The sequence below is a fragment of the Malaclemys terrapin genome, chromosome 3 (assembly GCF_027887155.1).
Source record: "Malaclemys terrapin pileata isolate rMalTer1 chromosome 3, rMalTer1.hap1, whole genome shotgun sequence".
Taxonomy (NCBI): Eukaryota; Metazoa; Chordata; order Testudines; family Emydidae; genus Malaclemys; species Malaclemys terrapin.
In genome coordinates, this window is record NC_071507.1 from 45,253,525 (window position 1) to 45,275,330 (window position 21,806).

At 42.7% G+C, this 21,806-nt stretch overlaps 2 protein-coding genes across 3 annotated transcripts in view; one reads left to right on the forward strand and one right to left on the reverse strand.

Moving 5' to 3' along the window:
- PTPN14 (protein tyrosine phosphatase non-receptor type 14) overlaps positions 1–2,812 on the forward strand; it is a 183,120-nt gene extending 180,308 nt beyond the window's left edge. The window contains exon 20 of the transcript XR_008444559.1: positions 1,812–2,812. The gene's annotated coding sequence lies outside the window, so the exon portion shown is untranslated. The remainder of the gene's footprint in view (positions 1–1,811) is intronic.
- Positions 2,813–2,895: 83 nt separating this feature from the next.
- SMYD2 (SET and MYND domain containing 2) overlaps positions 2,896–21,806 on the reverse strand; it is a 42,402-nt gene continuing 23,491 nt past the window's right edge. For both annotated transcript variants that reach the window (XM_054024348.1, XM_054024347.1), the window contains exons 6-12: positions 20,930–20,997; positions 18,676–18,778; positions 15,772–15,882; positions 11,568–11,688; positions 8,615–8,789; positions 7,011–7,119; positions 2,896–3,316 (exon numbers count right to left, since the gene is read on the reverse strand). In XM_054024348.1, the coding sequence (XP_053880323.1) occupies positions 3,236–3,316; positions 7,011–7,119; positions 8,615–8,789; positions 11,568–11,688; positions 15,772–15,882; positions 18,676–18,778; positions 20,930–20,997 (768 nt within the window). In that variant the 3' untranslated portion in view covers positions 2,896–3,235. The remainder of the gene's footprint in view (positions 3,317–7,010; positions 7,120–8,614; positions 8,790–11,567; positions 11,689–15,771; positions 15,883–18,675; positions 18,779–20,929; positions 20,998–21,806) is intronic.

A 21,806-nucleotide genomic window follows, 5' to 3' on the forward strand; every position in this document is an offset into this window, starting at 1 on the left:
TCCCCAGCCTATCCATGCATTTGCCAGTTGATCAGTATTTCATTGTATACAAAGGACAGCCTTTCTGCATCTGATGCATATCAACTCTCGTGCGCTTTACAGGCACAAGAAATGCAGGACTGTGCACCTTGGCAGCAAATGGAAATTTAGCAATATACCAGCAGCCCTAATCGAACAATCCCAGCACCATTTCGAAATAGTGGAAATAAAACTAACATTTCTAAAAACAAATAAATTCTTTAAAATTTGCAATTTATTTTAATGTCAATATTCACCTATCTAGAGCCTCAGGTCAGCACTCCTTATACAGGTAAGAGTCCTAAGCAGTTCAGGAGGACTGGTGCCTGAGTGAAATGGAGAGGAATTGATTAGAATTTAATAACTGCAGTTTTGCTTGCAAAGATCCATTCTCTTGCTGCTATTTTTTAAAACAAATCAACAAAACTAGAAGCATTTTGTTAATGGGATAATTGGCCTGTTGAGGTTGCGCCTTACAGAAGACATTTTCCCCACTAGTAAAGTATCTTACTGTTGATATTTTTCAAAGGAAAAAAAGTTTACACATGTATAATTGTGTGGGACATATGTTACATAACATGTTAAATTAGTTTTACATCACTGGACGTTCTATTTTACTTCAGTATTTCAATGCTTGCTTTTGTATTTGTTCTGTAACTCTGTACATTACAGTTAAGTCCAAGACAATGATTTAACAATTTCTCAGCCTCATAGTATGTATACATTTTGTAGACAATTGAGGTCAATTTCCACACCCCAACCCCTTTTAATTCAAGATGAATGGCATACTCATTTTATACTATTGAAAGTCTTTTAAAAAAAACTATGCATGCTATTTTATATTTTAATGTATATTATTCATATCAGTACATAAGCTTATGCTTATCAGTTTTATCTTGTGTATAAAACTGATTACTTTTGACAGTATTTTTGCACTGTTTCTCTTCTCTTTATAAAAAGAACTATTCAGCATTAGATGACTGCAATAACTTTTTTACATCTTTCACTGCCTTTGTGTAAATAGTTTCCTATATGCCTTTTCGGATGTGAGACTCATGACTCACTAAGCTCTTTTTTGTAAAAGATTGTCTATCCTTTGTATTCATAGTATGCAATAAACTTTTTTTTTCCCCCTGAAGGAAATTCACTTGTTTTTCTTCCTGTCTAGCTTAAGGTTTTAAACTTGCACCCTTCACTGCAGTATTTAAGCCCCTCCAATGTTTCTTAGGTTGGCACACCAACGGCCTTAGTGGACTTCATAGAATTTTCTACTCTTCTTCCTTCCCTGACTCTGCTGCTTGGGGTAGGATTATAAACATTGGTAGTAGTCAACATCATTCCAGTTATGGTGAGAAAGCGCTATCAAAGAGAGGTACTGTAGCAGTTCCTGGAAGTGGTTACACAGGATTAGTCTAATCTTCTCGTGCTTACAGTCAAGAACAGCGGAGAGGAGAGGTGGAGTGTCAGCCTGCATTGTGTGTGCCACTTTGTGGATTTTTCTGTCAATTAAGGCAGCTTACGTCAATCTAACTTTATGCATCTACACTAAAATGTAGCTCCTACTGATACGACACGCTCGCTCCACTGACTTAACTCCACCTCTTAGGTCGATGTAGTCTCAATGTAGCTGCAGATGCTGTATTGCTTACATCAACAGTTAAGTCAATGCAAGTGCTCCTGGTGAGGACATGCACCACTGACACAAGGAGTGTAGTATGGATATGCAAAAGCAATTTAATTACTGCGGTGGTTGTAAGCTGATTAACTTACATAGACTTAATTTTGTCATGTAGACTTTCAGAAAGGACTTGAAAAACTTGGTGTGGTTAGCCCTTCCTGGACTGAAGAAACAAGCCTGCTTACACAGGGTGGAGAATGAAGGCAGATAATCAGCCCTGGAACTGAGGGGAAACTGAGGCAGCAGCTAGCCTGAAGCCAGACGGGGTAGGTGGGGTGCTGCTACACAATAATGACCATCTCTGATTTCTCATGCCTGCTCTGCAAGCTGTAAAAATGGTACAATATGTTTATGTAATTTAACTCCATACCTGATAGACTTTAAATGTGTAACTAAGAGGGAAAGGGAGCCTCCTGGATTCTTAAAGACAGCCAACCCATCCCCCTCTGTCTAGCCTCATTTAAAAACAAACCCCATGTTTCAATTTGAGTTTCTTTTGGATTCTTCTGGAGGTGGGGAAGGGGGTGCAAGTTGGTCTCCAACTCAGCAACTAACAGACAGGGATGTTCTGGCTCCTCTGGCGGCAGCTCCCTGTAATATGCTGGAGACAAAAGGGCTTCTCTCTAACAAGGCAAGGCGTGTCCACTTCAGACCAGCTCACTTTACCCCCAGCCAGTGTCCCTGTTACAGGCTTCCTGCAGCCAGGTACTCTCCAGCCTAAGACTGTCTATGGAACCCGGGTTCCAAAATCGCTAAGGGATAATAGCAGCAAGTTATGGCACCTTCCCTTGTGGGTTCAGCATGAAGGCGAATCCAACTTCATCACCCTCCAAACCCATGGAACTTTAACCTTAGCCCCTGGCCTATGCTAGGATAACCCCTGTGACAGAGGGTATAGTCCAGCTTATGCCCCTGAGTGGACAAAGGCCTATATGTGCTACCTCTATAGAAGCTGCTACTGTGCCTACAAACACTCTGAGTTGAAGTACATTGGGGTGGGAGCCTAAAACAATTCCTCTTAAGCTCAATGTTTTTGAAATGGAATAAAATTGGTAGGAATAGAGACATTTTCAAGCTCCTAAAGAAAAGTACTGGAAACAATGGATATAGGAAAAGTAGCTGCTCAAAATATTTAATTCTTCAGAGAGTAAGAGAAAATTTGTCACAAAATTAGGGCAAGCACAAAGCAAACAAGTAGGGCCATGACAATGTACCACTTTTATTTACTTTACACAGCTAACACATTAAAATTTGTAGAGGAAAAAAATTGGTCTTCTGCACATGAGCTGTCGAAGGCATGAACTGTATGAAACCATGATCTTTCCTTTTTTAAAAAAGCATTTGAGAATTTGCAAAGGCTCAAGATGTTTTGCATAAGCCTTAGAGAATGCAAGATGCAAGGCCCAAGTGCACAACATGTTTGTCATGCCACTTATATTACAGACGTGCTTTCATAAGACAGCGATTTTCAAAGCACTCTTGTAGGTTTGGTAGCAAGGCTTTTAAATAAAGGTAGAAGGACTGCATAGATTCAGAGGCTCAGTGGTCCTTGAATTCGTTTTTGATCTCTGAAATGTATGGATGATCTTTCCCGTGTGCTACTTCCATAATAGCAATTGCCTGTGAAAGGAAAAAATATTCACATAATTGATTCATAGTTAGCATTAGGCTAGAAGTATTCTCCTCAGGGGTATGGAACGGAGATACCTCTTGCTATTATCCCTTTAAAGTTATCTCCTCCATAGGAAACCATATGAATTCCATTTTATAGAATAAGTTTTACATTCATACAGCACTTTTCATCCTGAAGGATCTCAAAGCATTTTTCAAAACTATGTACATACAGCGCCACTGGAAATGCTGCCAACTCTAAGATTGAAAGCTGCAAGCTAGGGAATAGAGTAGGGCAGGGGTTCTCAAACTTCACTGCACCGCCACCCCCTTCTGACAACAAAAAAATTACTACATGACCCCAGGAGGGGGGACTGTAGCCTGAGCCCTGCCACCCTGGATGGGGGAGCCAAAGCCCAAGCCCCACCATCACAGGCAGAGGGGGCAGCCAAAGCCCAAGGGCTTCATCCCTGGGCAGGGGACCTATAACCTGAGCCCCACCACACCAGCCCTGGAGACTCCAACCCACAGTTTGAGAACTGCTGGAGTAGGGAATATTTTGACAGATGTTCCAGAGTGATGAGTTCAACTCCTCTCCTATACCCATGGTAAATTGCCTGGAACCCAATTTATTTATCTCAGCAAGTCAAAAGGGCTTCAGTGAACATAACATGATCAGATGTTTCAAGCCTGGTGCCTTAGACCACTAAGCCACTCCCACTAGCACATAATCAAGTAATCACACCACACATCAGAAAGGAAAATAGTGCTGAGACTTAAGCATTTATGCTGCAATAAGATGTAGAGGCTCTACACAGGACTGGGGCCTATTGTATAAGGTGATCTACACTCTCCATCTGAAGACACACCGCACCCCCAGGAGTTTAAAATCTAAAACTGTGAGTAGACAAAACCAATTGGTGCTATTGACAGTGTCCAAACTGCTTTAGAATGGGTGTATTGCACCAATGGAAAAATGGGGTTTTAAAGTGATAATTGAGGGAGACTATCCATCTGTGAAAGAGTAGCAGAAAAATAAGTAGCCTTAGGTGCAATAATGAGGACAGAGAAGAAAGTGAGACTGGAGAAGTGGAATGCATAGATATGGGGGTGGAAACAGTCAGTGGAGAGTTTAAGACCAAACTTTGCCAAGGACAGAAGCCACCATGGAGTCAACGGTTTTCAACAAAATCTAAAGACAGGGCCATCTTCTTGGATTTGACCACTGCTTATGACACCGTTTGGTACACAGGTCTTCTGTGTAAACTCTCTCGAGTTGCCCTGCCTTGGGTGGTCAAAGTAGTAAAGCTTTTCCTCAAAAACAGGTGGTTCAGAGTCCACATGGGTGATGGTTGCAGTTCCTGGAAGTGTCAGATTAGTGGACTTCCTCAAGGTTCCGTTCTTTCACTAATACTGTTCAATGCGTACATCGATGACTTGCCAGCAACACACTCACACAAGTTTATCTATGCCAATGACATTGGCCACAGCTAGCACGCTCAATCCGCCTCAGAAATTGACAGGGTCCTGAATGAGAATATGAAGCTCATGGCAGACTACTGTAGTCTGACAGCTGCAGCCAAGCTTTTCCGGTTTCTATCACATTTTATCTGCATAATGCAAGCCTATGCCATGAGTTAAATATTTTCTTAAATATCCAACGCCTGCAGCACAACCCAAACAAACCCTGTTTACCTCAGCATGACACTGGATAGGTCATTGACATACCACAACCACTTGAAGACAGCAGCCAAAGTTAGCCCTTGGAACAACTTGCTTAGAAAACTGGCCAGCTCAACCTGGGGTGTCCAGATGCTTAGAACATCAGCCCTTGCCCTCTGCTATTCAACAGTAGAGTAGTGTGTTCCTGTCTGGTGTTGTTTCACATGAGGCTGGTAGACGTAGAGCTTAAAGCTATGCGCATTGTTACTGGGACTTTGCGTGCAATTCTGTTGCCATAGCTGCCAATACTTGGTAACATAACACCACCTCACATTCACTGTGGGGATGCCTCCATGATGCTCCTGGCCAAGATCAGTGAGAACAGCAACTTGCCTCTGTACTCAGACCTCTTCAACCATCTTCAACTCTTCGCATGTCTTATAGACGCCCTTTTTGGTCACTTATGCCACCACAGGACATGACTGTGGAATCTGCTTGGCATAACAAGTGGGCAGTGATGACGGTCATTAATCATGCTCTTGTTACTGACCCAACCACCTGCCCACCAGGTTTTGACCAAGGCTCCTGTAGGCATTCCTGAACTGGTGTTGAACAGGACTGGGCAATTGTGCGGCCAATTTCTTCAAATGGGGTTTCTGTAATGACCTGCAATGTAGATGTGGTCAACTTCAGACTGTCGCATATCCTTGACGCGTGCCCGCTGACTTAGACTGCGGGTTCCCAGTTCTTCACCGGGCTGGTGACAATGCTATCAAATGGCTGGGCACACTGTGCATAGCCTGAAAGACCATGGAGTAAGAGCTCACAACATCTTAGAACCCATTTTACCGAGGGAATATTGACTAGGATTATCCCCTACTGTTGGCTTTAGAAGATTTAACTTCCTCGTGAACAGCAACAACGACCCGTGCGTTCCCATCTCACTCAAAGGGTGAGCTCTACAGATCCCGTCTGAGCTATTTCCAAAGAGACAGGAGAAGACAATTGTTTTGTTTTTCTAATAAGCCTCAAGAGTATCTGGGATGCTTTTGCCAGTGTGTTCAAGTGTTCCTGGAGGCTATTTTTGGAAATGAGACTTTAGAAAAATATATTTATGTTGGGAAACTGACTGCCAACAGATCTACCTGCACTGTTTGTATTCTGACCAACATTAAATTAGTTAAAAAATACATTTAAAATATAATTTATGCAGGCTCTTGTAGGCTGGAGATGTGCTTTAATACTGGCTCAAGTCTGTCTTACCTAAAAAACCTCTACAAAAATCAGGGAATTCCAGACCAAAGTAACAAAAAAATCATTGAGGTTAAGGAAACCAAAAGGGTATTTACTTGTATCAAAGAGGGTATGCATCCAAAAACAACAGGGGGAAGAAAGGATCATGAAACTCACTACAGATTAGTAATGGGACGAGAGGAATCAAAGAAAAATGTGAAGGGTTTGCTATCACAGCACAATATAATCTATCATATGCATTAAAAATTCAACCCATCTAATGAAAATGAATCTGCCTGTGTCTTATTCCAGAATGAGTGAGAGCCAGAAACATGTTCAGTTTTTGAGCAGCTTAACAATATATGAACCATAGAAATAAAGTATGTGATGCTTCAGGGGCCAGGACGGGGGGCGGGGTGGATGGAAGGAAGAGACATAGCTCATTCGACAAGCATGTAAATGAAATGCAACTGCACCTACAGTTACTTCTCTAGCTGAAGTGGAACTCTGACTCAATGAAGGGAATAGGCAGGGAATATGACATACATACATACGATTTTGCTTCTGAAGTATTAAAGTTAATTGTGAAAAGATCAGGAAAGACCTGCTTTGCATAACAGACAGTGAAATGATGTAACAGCAGTTGCATTGCATCACACGTTGAATTAAGGAAAGGATGAAAATCAAGTAACTAAATACAAGGCATGATAAGTTTTCTAGCAAGTCATTCATTGGTTAAGAAATGGTAACACTTCAATGAGCACGTGCCTAGCTAAAATTGCTAGTTACTGGGTAAGGGTGGAAATACCTTTTTTAGAGCTTTAACTCCAGCAGTTGTGTTTTCAAGTCCCATATAAAGCCTTCCTAACTTCAGCCACATGGAGGCAACGTTCAGAGAGTATAACGGATAATGCTTACTGCAAAAGAAAAACTTGGCATAATCAGATCCTGCCAAAAAGGTTTCCACAATATTTCCCCACAACCCCTCTCCCTGGCTCTAGGTGTGAGAAGCTGGCTCATTCTCCCTGCCCATTCAATCCTTGCACTCTCTGCTGTGGCTGCCATGAGTTAGTATCTATTGTTTGTGAGAGGTGGACACAACTGCGAATTGGACTGAGATCACAACATTCATTTCACCCACCCCAGGCCTCTGAACAGCCACCAGGTGGCAGTGACTTGCGGTCACTGGATTTAGGGTGAAAAGCTCTGCATCATTACCAATTCCTTGAGCCACCCCCGCCCCTAAGCACCAAGGATTCTTCTTATTCCAAGGCACACTGTCAGCATTGCGTGTATGGGGGTGGCCGAGGGGGTGTACAGAATACGTATTTGGAATGCAGCTCTGCAGTTGCAGCAAAGGAAACTACAAACTGCAGGAGCTAGGTTCAGCGGCTGACCTGGAATGCCAGGCTCCGAGCCAGTGGAAGCTGGGCAAGTCACAAGGATGATCAATACTATTCAGCCCCCGGGGAGAAAGCGAGTGAGCCAGCACACTCACAGCTCCCTGCCAGCCGATCTAGGACTTTACACTGGCATCCAAAAGGAGAGGTTCACTTGCACTCCCGCAGCTGCAGAGCAAATTACACCTTTAGATTAGAATTTCCTGGGGAGACCTGTGGCGGGGTCAGACCCATGTGTAATGTACTGGCTGTCACAAGCTAGGGAAGCATGGCCCAGAAAAGAAACCCAACAACAGAGAGAGATTCTTTGTTTTCCTCTCAAAGGTAACATCTGGGTGGTGCTAGCTGTGCTGCACTGCCCTGTCCCGGTGCAAGAGCCCTGAGTTTGCACATTCTCTCAGGCTCTTGCTCCAAGGGAGAGGTAGCCAAGAGCAGCAAGGACTTGACAAGCTCAGTCTGAGAATCAGGAGGAGCAGAGTTCAAGCTCCCTCTGCTGCCCAGTCCATTCAATGGGAAAAGAGCCTGGTTGTAGCCATTTACCACAGGGGGTGATGAATGAAGTGAACCAACAGGACGACTGGAATCTCTATTAATATGCAAGGACCAGGATATTAACTACAGTATTCAGACAGGGTTAAGATTAAAAAATTACTCTTAGGCAAACTATCAATACCATATTAGAGATGAACACATGTTTCAGTAACTAAGCAAGATTAGTACAGTCACCAATATAAGGAAAGACAGCTGGGGGTGTAAAGAGGTCCTGCAATTCTGTGGCAGGAATTTGCAAAAAGCCAAGTATTGTTAATACCTTGGCCCTATTCTGGTCAAGTAAACACTATCTGAATCTGGACCTGCATTTCATTCTAAACAGGCCATAAACATTCACTACTGTACAGTGCATCTATATACAATGTGCAATCAGATTAGTGATGCCTGCCCCTATGTTTTGTTTAAACATGTGTTCAACTTCCTGCATTATATAATTAAAAATAAAAGCTCCTAAGTTTACCTGTATGGTTTGATAATTTTTTCCCCGTAGCGCAATGCACCATCCCAGTCTTGCATGTACAGACAGACTCCCATGGCCTGATACATCATATGCAGCATATAAACATTACTGTCTTCAAACACGGTGCCCATCTTGTCCAGACTAAGCTCACAAACCTCCAGTAATTCACTAGGCGGTACAGTGGAGTCAAGGAACACATTAAATGAGTGGTTTCCAACTACATACCTGTGTTATACGGCTTGAGGATACCCACCTTATGGTTGTCCAGTAAAGAATGGTTTTGAGAAGCTTTTCTTTAAGTACAGCTCTTCTTTGAAAAAGGAACTATTAAAAATGGCATCAAGGGGTTCCAGGTCTGAGCAACTCCAGATCAGGTGTGCTCAGTTCGCATGTTCTCCCCCTCCCCCCGCCCAATTGTCAGCTCTGCAAACCTGGCCTTGAGACCAGAGTGGTTTTCTTGCACCACTGCTGGTGTACTTTGGGGGGTGGGAGGTGCAGTGCAGTGTGGCAGCAGTGGCTAGTGAAGAGTGGAATTTTCCACAACTCTTGCAGAATTGCCCATCCCTGCATCAAGGCTGAGAAAAGGATTGGGTCACAGGGTATGGGGGACTACAAACTGCATCTGGCCACAGGGGGAATATAGCTACACCTCCTATTTCAACATCTCTCCCCTAAGTGCTTCCACATCCTCTACATAAAGTTCTCATGGCCATGCTCTACAGTGAGTGATGGAAGTTATTTCTTCTTCTGCCTTCAAAAGACTAAGCACGACCATTTTGCAAAGAGCCCGTGCTACTCCTGGACCCTAGCCTACTCCATGGCAACACACAGGTATTCCTGCTGAAGTGGATAACAGCAACTGAAGAAGCAATGCTTTCAATTTCACAAGTAGAGGAACACCAAGGATTTGGTGGTGAGTGCTACTCTGTCCCTAAGACACCCAGCCCTTGTGACTGCAGACATCCAGAGTGAAGTCTTGGCCTCACTGACGTCAATGGTAAAACTCCCATTGACTTTAGTGGAACCAGGATTTCATCCCTAGACTATTTTTAACAATAGCTGGTGGGAGCTATTTTGGCACGGCACAATTTTTTCATTGCCGTGTGAACGGAAAGCCTCTATTACGCAGAGAGGCAGTGTGGTCTAGTGGGCTGAGCATACGACAGGAACTCCAGCGTTCTAATCCTGGCTCTGTCACAGACTTGCAAGTTGGCCTTGCTGCATCACCTTTCCATGCTCCAGTTGATCCAAGGGATAAGACAGTACTTGTCTCCTTCCCAGGGGCATTGTGAGGATTAGTGTTTGCAGAGCACTTTGAAGAGCTCTGGAATTGCACACACATTTCCCTCTTGCACACACCCTTCTGAGCATTCCAAGAGTAATTTTTAAAGGAAACAATTTAAGTTTCATAATCTACAAACGTTATACAAGACCACCCCTCAACTCACTATTCAATGGTATTTACCTGTCATTTCTGGTCTTCCCTCAATTTTTATAGTAAGACCAGCTTGTCCTTAGTGTGAGCATTAGATGATCTTATGTTTGGGTCTGCTCTCTGCACCTCTCTCACCCAGGATGTCAGGTGGATGGTTAAACTGCTCAAGCAAGCTTTTTGTTTTTAAGATTAAAAATACAAACAAACTCCATCTAGTTTTAAAAGCCTTTTGAAGGGTTTTCCTCCATGGCTCTATGCCATGCTTATTTTGCACTAGCAAACGCAGATCCCAGTCACGACCAGGGAATGGTTCTGTGCAACACACATGAAGACACAATCCCTGCCTTCAAGAGTTTACAATTTAATTATCAGTGGAAACAGATTTCTGTGGGCCACACCTATCTCCTCTTCTGCAAAACCAGGCTCAGCGTGCAGGGTGGGACGCTCAGCTGAGTTTTATTTTTACAGATGTTTGCAGCTGCTGCTCTGCAGAGGTGCTGCAACCCTGTGTTGCACAAGCACAGAGACCCCCCCTGATTAAGGCCTCGTAGCCACTCCTTCCAATGTTTAAAATCAAGACTATTCTATCATTAAATCTTCAGACCTTACATGGCCCTTGACATTGCTGAGTTCAGCTAGGGAGACCCTTTAACGTCAACCACCGGCCCCTACTACCGCCACATCCACGGATTCTGGTGCCGAGTCTCCAGATAGTCTCAAGGGCTAAATTGTCACATGTGACAAATTGGGGCAGGTGCAGCCAGAGGGCCAAATCCAGACTTGGTATAAAGGGGTGAAAGTCCATTGAGTGCACCCAGGGCTGAGGCTGGCTCAGATGTAACACTTTAAAAAAACAACAGACACAGACCTGGCCTGGACCCCAACAGAAGGAAACTTCTGGCGGTGTGCAATTAGCCTGTACGGCTTGGCTAAGGGCCACAGCCACTGCGGTCCATTGGACTAGTCCTTAACTTCAGGACAGTAAGACGAGACTCTCTGTAAATAGTATCACTAACCTTCCTAACTGCTTTGACATTTTAAGGGTTTTAAAATCATCCCGCTGTTGGCTCAGTTCTTTAGTTTTCTACTCATTATGAGTTAGAAAGTATGGGCTTCTGCACAAACACAGATTGGCCAAAAAGCCATCCAGCTCTGGGATGTGGTGGATCTACTTGAATATTTTCTACCTGTTAAAACGTACCTCACTCAAGACAGGAAACATTTTCAGTCTAAAGGGAAACAAACATTCTTCAGCATAACAACAACACTTTTTGTAAAGAGAAGGCAGCAACACAATGTTCTGACAATCCCTCTCATACACGCATGCACCCACTTCAGAGAAAATTCTCTCTTCACAAACAAAGAGGAGAACAAGACTGTCTAGTTTCTAGCTGCCTTCAGAAGTGCATTGTGGGGGGTAAGGGCAGTCTAAAAGGAGTGAGCCTCAGGATATCAGAAAGATTTAAAACTTGCAAAAGCAAGCCAGCAGGGGCAAGAGAAAGGCAAGGCAAAGGATATATTTGTAGTGTTTGGCTCTCCTGAATTCCTCAATCACATTTCGGGCATATTTGATCATGTCTCGGACAGTTTCTGCTGATGGAGGTTCATTCAGTTTGCGTTTTTCCAATTTATCTTTGTCCTGAAAGGAAACAGAAGAATTACAAATGCAATCCCAAACCTCACATGTAAAGGCACATCCACACACACAGTTTAAAAGCTACATAAAATTAATAAAATAAAAGGCATGGTTGGAATTTTAGACTCCCACAAAGAAACCACTGAAATCTGTAGGGGAGAAAACAGATAAAGTAGACTATTCCTCTGTAATTTTTCTCTAAATCTTCGGCTGGAATGCTCTGAGCTTGCAAACTCCTGGATGATGACGGCATCCACAATGCAAGAGCTATCCCAAGGCATTTTATAAATGTCACTTGTACCAGCTGGTTGCAACATCTGTGATAAGGTCTTCAACTCAGATCCAGCTGCCATAGTTTCTCCACAGTATTGGTGGGAAGCTACAAGCGGCGCAAAGTGCACCGATTCAGCAGCGCCTCTGACTCCATCTCACAAGGCACTGCCTCAGGACAGGACTCAAAACCCCCTGCTCTCTCTCCAATAGTGCTGGGCACCATACAATAGGTGCCTCAGAAGTACGAGAACAACACTGGTACAAGCAAGGATATAGTTGCTACGGGGGATGACGTGGCAAAATGGCTTTCTCAGAAACAGTGCTGGTTTGTGGGGTCATGCTATAACGCTACAAACCAGAAAGCTACTGCTTGCTCTCGTTATCTCTGCAATGGCTTCCTCACCTAGTACAAGCACCCCTTGCAGGTCAATTGCCCCTTTGCCTCTCCAAGAAGGTGAAGAGTGTGTCCCCAGTTAGACACTATGATGCTCTCCAAGAATTTCAAAAGCTCGGAACTGCTGCCTTGTGACGTTGGGTTTTTAGAAGCATCCAGTGTTAACCCCAGTGTGAACTCTAAACTAAAGTGTGAGCTCCTGGTGTCAGAAGCCTCTTGGTCCTGGCTATGTGAGCTTTGAGAGGTGGGGGAAGACTGCCGGTTGTGCGTGGGTGATCCTTAGCATGCACACTAATGAAGGGCGGATTAGCAGGGTTCTACTGTACATGCAGTACATCTGGCATGACTGGAACTAATCAAACTTCTCTAAATTCACCTTTCCAATCATTTTTATATATGGCCAAATTCTGCTTTCAATCACATTACAGATTTCACAGATCTTAAGGCCAGATGGACCATTCTGATCATCTAGTCTCACCTGAGTAACACAAGACACAGAATTTCAAATAGTCTGGCCCCATTGTGTAGGAATAACAGCAGATTTTGTCCACTGTTCTGTATTTGCTTGATCTGCTCATCTGACATTGCCCTCCTTTGTCCATAAACCAAGAGAGTTTTCCAATATTGTTTTTACACAGATTTCTAAGGTGTCCATCACTGTAGTAACTGGTCGCACTGTCAGTCATTAACCCACTTCAAAATAAAAAGTTTCACTGCTTATTTGACACAAGTTTTCTAAATTCCCCTACTAAAAACCCAGACACTTTAGGCCCAAGAAACTTAATTCAATGGAAAATGAATCCCATTCCATACTTCCCCTTCATGTCCTTTTGACTGTAGATACTTCCATAAGAGGTAGAGCGACAGGTTGTTTTGTGAGTGGTACATTGTTAAATGTTATGGGTGAAATCCCAGCTCCATAGATGCCAGTGGCAAAAACTCCCATTGACTTCAACAGGGGCAGGATTTCACCCTATATTTATATTATAGAAAACTGAGCGTGATGGTCATGGAGTTCCTATATAATAATCTAAGAATACTGAGATCCTACCTAGTTAACGAGAATCCAATTTATATTGGGGTTGTGGAATATTTATTATAGGTCTGTAATGCTTAAAATCAGTGGGGACTACAGCGAGACTAAGCAGGAAAGAAACACAATGGTCCCAGCTAAGAATATCCAGGCACACCTTTGACAGACAACAGGGGAAGCAATTAGTTTCATCCTGTCTCCAAGGAGGATGCAAGTTTTATTTTGCCAGGCTGGGAACCTGGAGATCAAAAGGACTAAGCAGCTTTGAAAGGACATTCTCCCTTAGGGGAGTGTGGGGGTGCGGGAGAAGGATGGTTTGTGAGTTATGGGAACAGACTTCACTAATGAGACTCTCAGGACGGGTGTCAGCAATGACCGACACAACCTTGTACAAAGACCCAGCTCAAGCAGCCTAGGTCAGTCCTGGACCTGGGCAACAGTGGCATAAATCCAATCAGCAAGAAAAAGAGGCCAAGTCCATAAACATCACATGAAGGAGTCAAACCACCTTTGGTCCTTAAGACTCCCGTCTCCAGCTACCTCCCTTGTACTTCCAGGAGGGAAGTAGTCTCTCAGAGGCAGGCAGACACTAGCTTCTCTAACAAAGAGTTTTTACTCCCTTGAAGTCTTGAGCTCTTCTACCTGGTCTCTTCCTCCCTCTTTATACTTGGGTTCGCCCTCATTAGCTACAGCAGCTGGGGCCTTCTCTCTCCCTAATTGAGATTTCTCACAGCTGAGGTAGGGTGGGACTGGTTTTGCTGTCTGCAGGCAGGCAGGCAGGCTTCTCACCCCCTGCCTGCCTTCAAGAAAAAACAGGTCTTAAAACAATAAAACAGACTGTACTCATGTCTAGTTTACCAGGTATCTAACTATTTTCCACATAGGGATCCTGTAAGTCTAAGAGTCTTATGGACCCCTTGTGAGACGGGGTCTGCAATCCTACACAAAAGGAAGGCAGGCAGGGGGTGAGAAGCCTGCCTGCCTTCCTTTTGTGTAGGATTGCAGACCCCGTCTCACAAGGGGTCCATAAGACTCTTAGACTTACAGGATCCCTATGTGGAAAATAGTTAGATACCTGGTAAACTAGACATGAGTACAGTCTGTTTTATTGTTTTAAGACCTGTTTTTTCTTAATGCTTTTGTTATATTAAATATGTTGCTTTAAAGAGACGCTGGTCACTGGTTACCACTGTCTTTGCCTTAGAGAGAACAGAGCTGCAGGTGCTGCGCACAAGTCAGGCCTGCTGAGTAATCATGGTTGATCACAGGGGCCTGCAGCCCAGTATCTGATCTGAGTGGGAGAATTGTGTAATTTCACCCTCAGAAAGCTGATCGCTACAGGCGAGAGACCTGAAAGAGGGTGTACTCAAAGAGATCAAGAGGAGTCAGAGGGGCAGTCAGCCTGGTAATTGTGACATATTTCTTACTAAAATAAAGTCATCTATATATAGGTCTTTGATTAATTTGTACAGTTAACTGTAACCTACAGTATGTAACGAATCAATTATTTTTTCTGCCTAACAAGATTTCTTTTTAATAAAGAGCTTTTATTGAAACTTTGTTCCCACAGCTACCATCATAATGCCTTTTTTCTCTGACTACATATAACAAGGGTAACACACAAGGTCATGGAAGTGATACAAAAGTTAGCCTATCTGATAGTTAGTGCCACACATGTATTGTCACATTAAAGCTGAGCTGCAGCGCAAATACAAGAACTCAGTTAAGCAGAGATTTGTTTGCTGAAAATCCCCAATTATCAGGCTGTGGGAGCCATTCAGCACAGAATTAGGTTTTAATTAACTCTTTTAACTGAACTCTTTGAAGTCAGTGGCAAGCCAGGATTGACACCGATGGGTTCATGATCAAGCCCTAAATTCCCCCTGTGAAATCCTTGTGGTACTTCTTGGTTCACAGAAGAAAGACCAGAATTAATCAATCATTCAGTACATCACTGGTACCATGAACTGCAGAGAGACTTCTGGTATTTGTAATGTTGCATCCTGGGATACTTTCAGAAAGCCAGGAAGAACCAAGAGAATTTCACAATATGCAGGGGGGGGGGGGGGGGGAAGAGGGGAGGAAAGAATACCAAAGTCAGAAAAAAAACTGATTTCTGTGCAAAATGCCCCATACATCCAGTTTGTGGAGACACTCAGTACAAAAACTTGGGTCTAACAGTTTTCATATTACCTTTAAGCAAGTACCCACCAGGCTATTCCAGGATACTTCACGATTACAGTGGAGAGAAAGGGTATGAGAGAAGGTCTCAGACAGAAAGCACTCCCTACATTCCAAATCTGATTAGTCAGATAGAAAACAGCATGAAAGCCTCTGGTATGTGGGTAGGTCACCAGGAACATACTTCTATACATGGTTATATTACCTTTTCTTTAGTAATGCATTCCCTGCAGTCACAGGTGAAAAAATAGGAGTCTCTTAACCGATCATTTCTATCTTCTGTAGGGTACAACAGATCAATATAACTAGTAAAAATCTAGAGGAAAAACATACAAAATCAAATAAAAAAAACTTACTTTATTATGCAAGTGCACCCACATTTTATAACAAACACCACATACACACAATCCATATATTTCAAATATCTAATATAATCAGATCACCATATACCTGTACAACAGATCACATCCCTACAATCACATCACCTGTCCACTAATCCCACTTCCCAGGGACTAATTCTTACATTTAAAACTTCTCAGCAGCTCCAATCAGTCGCTATTTCATTAATTCAGTCTGCCAGAGAAATGCTTCCTCCTTCTAAGGGTGGAATTTCCCCTCTAATGGAGGCTCAGGACAGGCAAGATTCTGGACTGGGCAAGAGAGCTTTTCTGTACCTAAAAATATCACGGCTTTAAGTGTGCCATCTCGGCTCCTGCCAGGCTAGAAATTGGGGCCTAAGTGATTACTGATTTGGGGTGCCCAACTTGAGAAACCTTAAAGGGGCCTGATTGTCAGAGGCTGGGTGCTCTGCTCTTTCTGAAAACCAGGTCCCTTTACGGTGTCTCCAGTTGGGCACCCAGAATCACTAGCAGTTTTGGAAAATTTAGGACAAGAGCTTTAATTTATTGAGGAGATTTCCACTTTCCAAAAGGGATCCAGTGCTTCAGTTCTGGAAGGGTATTTAAAAAAAAAATTATCAGGATTTAAAGCAGTGATATTTTTAAAGTACAAAAAAATTATTATAGTTCATTTACAGGCATTTCTCATTCATTAGTTTTAATTTCCCTCTACTTCTGAGCCCTGCACAGTGGAACTCTTGGCACTAACTAAACTGTTTTGTGTTTTAAAATGGTATCCTCCCAAGAAACATCCTAAATACACAACACAGTTGACCACTTCATCACTGAAGAGCAAGAAAATAAACTATAAATAAGAAAACTGAACCAAGTCTTAAAATGTTGTGCTAATCTGATCTAGTCTTTGCTGGTCTTTACTCTCTCTGAACAGCAGACAATTTCACTTACACCTGTTTTTGTTCTATGCTGGCACTCCATTTAGTTCCCCAGGCACAAAACACACAAGATGCAGGAGCTTTAAGTGGAAACTGACAGTTTTCTGTTGCAATGGCTACACTGAACCAGAAGATGGAGACACAGGCCATGTGACTGTAGTACACAAGCAAAGAGATTCAGTCCAACACACTTTGTCCACACACTGCACATTTTTTACATGTTAAAAGACCAGTTATGGGATACAAAATTCCGGTTTTGGGAATTTTCTACCAAAGAATCAGCAATCATTTTGTAAATAACAATCCAGCCTTAAAAGTCAAGATGTCAAGAGATGTGTTCTATTTCTCATTTTAACCCCACAAACAGCAAGTCCATTATAAAAGATACTACACCTCTACCCCGATATAACGCGACCCGATATAAAACAAATTCGGATATAACGCAGTAAGAAAGCACTCCGGAGCGGCGGGGCTGCGCACTCCGGCGGATCAAAGCAAGTTCGATATAACGTGGTTTCACCTATAACACGGTAAGGTTTTTTGGCTCCCGAGGACAGCGTTCTACCGGGGTAGACGTGTATGTCCAGGATGTCACACTAAATAGCCAGCTTGTAATTATCTCATGTGCATTAATTAAACTTTGTTTGCAATGTGTGCTGATGTTACTGTGACCAACTCCCCTACTGAGAATGAGGAGGAATTGTACACCTGGGTTGTCCCATTACTCAGGCAAGTAAATCTTTACCCATTGTCAATAAGGAGTGTTCACAATCTGACCCCAAACAGCTTTCCTCCTCTTAGTGACTTCAGTCACATTATTTTCATTACACTTAAATAAAAAGCCCAAGCAAATAAATAAATAGGCAATTGCCACCAAAATTAACCTCAAACTTATTTTAACATGATTAGCCATTATCATTCATATGCCATTATCGAGGTGTAACAGTGAAATCATACACAAACTCCATGATTATTTAGCAAATGAACCATTGTTGTCACTCAAGATTATGGTTGAGCACCTCCCCCACCCTGCCCAAGATAAATTTAACAGATAAAGGTGGTCTTTGCTGATGAAGACACATTGTCAAAGATCAGTGACTGACCCAGATTGGCTTGACGCAACCTAAAATGCCTTGTTCTAGTCATGGGAAATTCAATCCAGCCTTCATTGACAGTCTTGCCCCTCCCCCCCCGGGGTCATAGAGGTCAAAATAACTTCATTCTTTCATGGTATAGTCCTGTTTTACCCAGTCTGGTCTGGATGAGCTCCATGTTACAAGAACACTCTGTCCAGACAGAAGTAGGATAGCAGAGAAGTGATCAGTCCTCCTTTTACTTGGTCTTGTTCTGGCTACCTCCACATCTTCCTTACAATACTATTATATTGGTAATGGTAATCATTACAGTAATAGTTTACATTCATTTGACCCCTTTCATATGGGGATCTCAAAGTATCAGCTAAACATCAATAACTCAAGCCTCAAAGCTACCTTGTGAGGTAGCTACTTATACCCATTTTACAGATGGAGCAAGTGAGGCACAGAGGGGTCAGGTTCCTGTGTTGAACTGGTGGCAGAGATATGCCCTGCCTCACACTCCCCTGGTTTAACCAACAAAAAGATACTGTCTCCTCTTGCCCTACCCCTGATTTTTTTTTTTTTTAAAGTGAGTTTTCAGAATTGATTGAAAGACAAGAGACATGAGGAACAGGCTTCCATTTTAACTGGAGTGATGCTTGACAAGCCAAATTCACCCCCACTTTACCACGTGCATGCCCACACACCACCGCATTTACACTCACATGATATGCATATTTACCTCATCTCCAGGTTCAATCTCTTGAACAGCTCTGACTTCAGCTAAGGTCCCTTTGTACGTTACAATCACATTTGGGCAACAACTATGGTTCATCAGTGCAACACTGTAAAAGCAAAAGGGCAATTTTTGTGTCTGAAAGCAAAAAGCATCACTTCAGCATCTCATAGCTCAAGTCATCTTGCTCTGCAAGATGCGTCTCAGCTAAAAACATAGGTAACCTTAGGAAAACTAGGGTGACCAGATGTCCCGATTTTATAGGGACAGTACCGATTTTTGGGTCTTTTTCTTATATAGACTCCTATTACCCCTCACCCCCTGTCCTGATTTTTCACACTTGCTGTCTGGCCACCTTAGGAAAGGCTATAGTATTGTTATTATAAAATTACAACGAATGGTCCTGCTAATGAATAGGGTAGGATCAGACAAATGGTCCTTCCATCCCTTGTTGTGCAGTGTGCTAAATGCTAGTGGGTAGCTGCTTTCCAGAGGTGACTATATTACAGTGGTATGTATAATGGGAGCAGGAGCAGGCCTTGTAAAGTCAATGGCAAGTCTCAGTGGGACCAGAGCCAGGCTCATAGCTTGAGAAGTGCCAGGGGATCCCTTGGGGAAGAGAAGCACTAAGTATTATACTTGAAAGCAATGCAGACAGAAACTTAGTACACAAAAGGCCACTTGTTTGCACTGGAGTCCGAGACCAACTGTAAAACTCCTATCAACTTCAGAGAGAGCAAAAGCAGGCCCCAAGTCTAAAAAAAAAAAAAAAAAAAAAATATTTTTCAGTTATGCACACAAAGTGTGCAAAAAAATTCTAATTGCTGGGGGAAAGCATGTCCTCCAGCACTCTGGGCTCTGAGAAAATTCAGTTCGTCTGTTTTATTAGACATAGTAGCTAACATACCTTCTTTAACCCACCCCCCACAAAATAATAATTGCATCTTTGGTCAGAGATCAAAAAGGAGAACTTTTAGCTCAAAGGTCTAATTGTTGTTAAATTCAAAAGGCCTAATTCACAGAGTTGCTGAGCACCCTCAAACAGAAAGGATGGTCTTACAGTTAAGGCACTGGACTGGCACTCAGAAGCTCTAGATTCAATTCCCTGCTCTGCCATAGATTGCCTCTGTGAACTTGGGTAAGTCTCTCTGTACCTTAGTTCCCCATCTGTAATAAGACAACAGCATCCCTGCCTGTCTCTCACCCTTTGCCTTGTCTTTTTAGAGAGTGTAAACTCTTTGGAGGAAGGACTGTGTTATTCTGTTTATGTACAACATAAACTGCACCTAGCACAATGGTACCCGGTCCTCAGCTGAGGACTCTAAATGTTACTGTAATACAACCAACCATCACCCTGTAGCTCCCGCTGATGTCGATGGATGTGCTCAATACCTTAGAAAACTCAGATTAAGCAATGCTTTCAATATGGGCTATATTGTCAGCAGCAAGAGGGGAATTTGCAAACCAACTCCCTTGAAGGGGGCACCTTTCTTCCTCTTGAGCACTAGAAAGACCCATGTCTCCTATTCCATGAACAGCACTTTAATAACATCTGTGATTTATTTCTAGAGTTGACAGAGTCTGTACATAATTTTTCACTGTCATGGCAACATAACACATCACACTGTTAAAACATCAGAGGAGGTGGTTGGAGGAATGTAGGAAGGAGATCCGCTACTTAAAAAGGAACAAAGCTTGGGAGATGGCATTGAACAGAGACTAATCACTTGCTCAGAGAGCACCAGGTTAAGGACTCCACCAAACTAAAACAAAATGGAAAGATTTTATGGGGGAAGTCATCTATGCAACTATTTTCAATTTATTTTGATCATCAGAAGCCCATTGATTCAGATCAATCTGGATGTGGTTCACACCCTGAGTTTCATGGTTTCAAAACAAACTGAAAGGGTAACTCTGCTGAAATAATAAAGTTTTTAAATCAAAGCAGTCTAAAATCATAAACTGGTTCACAGCCACCTGAAACTGTACCCTTATCAAAAGGTAGGTGGACTTTATTGAACTCCTTGGCAAAGATGGCCTGACTTTTGGGTTTCCAACAAAAGCAGGTGAAACTTCATTATAAAAAGTTTGCACAACTCCAGTGCACAGTACTATACAGGTCCCTCTATATACACGAAACAGTTCTTTGAAGCCACTGTGCTACATCTCCAGTATCTTGGAGTATTTCATTAGAGACAGAATCATAACCATGGGTTAATTCAATTTACCACGTCTGTTTAAAAAATAAAATCCAACCTACTCAGGAAATATTGCTGATCCCAAGTGAGACAGTTCTTCATCTTCAATTGTGAAGCCATTACAATTAACCTAAGGAAAAGAGAGAGTGATTAGCTCAGATCTCTGGTAATCACAATCTTCTGGTTTAATATTCCATGTTTACATACATACTCTGGCTATAAGGGACCATGCTGAGCAGTAAATTGCAGTAATCTGGTTGCAATTTTGTTTATTCTTAGTCAGTATTTATACAGAGCTACTAGTGTTCAGAGTCCTCATGTTGAGGAGTTTACAGTCCTCATGTTGAGGAGTTTACAGTCTTTTAGGCAGACTAAATGTAAAGGATAAAGACTCGTGCACCAGAGTAGGATCAGATCACAACACAGAGGAAATCAGCCTTTGGATAGCCAAGGACAGGACATGAGGCTTAAAGAGAGTTTGGAAGAAGGAGAGACAGGTTGCCTGTATAGAGCGAGACTATTCCAAGCAGAGAGGACATTGTGAAGCAAGGCACAAAGTTGAGAAGTGGCAGAGGAGAGAAAAGAGGCCAATCCTGCTTCAAATGGCAATTTAACTACGAATGTTGATGGGACCAGGATCAGGCCCAGAGGAATGCTAACAACAGAAGACTGGACAGAGCTATGTGCACAAAGAAAAGGGAGGGTGAACAAAACCAGACAGACAGTGAAGGGCCTGTGCAGTGCCTTGAATATGATACACAAGGCCTGGCACAGTGGGGCTGCAACCTGGTCAATGCCTCAAACTGCACCTGCAGTACAAATATTTATTTATTTTGAATTATTAGTAATGGACGAAGAACTTGAACTTTGTGGCAAAAAGAATAGAAGCTAACAATGGGAATAAATGACGGTGGAGACATAGTGGGAGGGGCAGGAGCA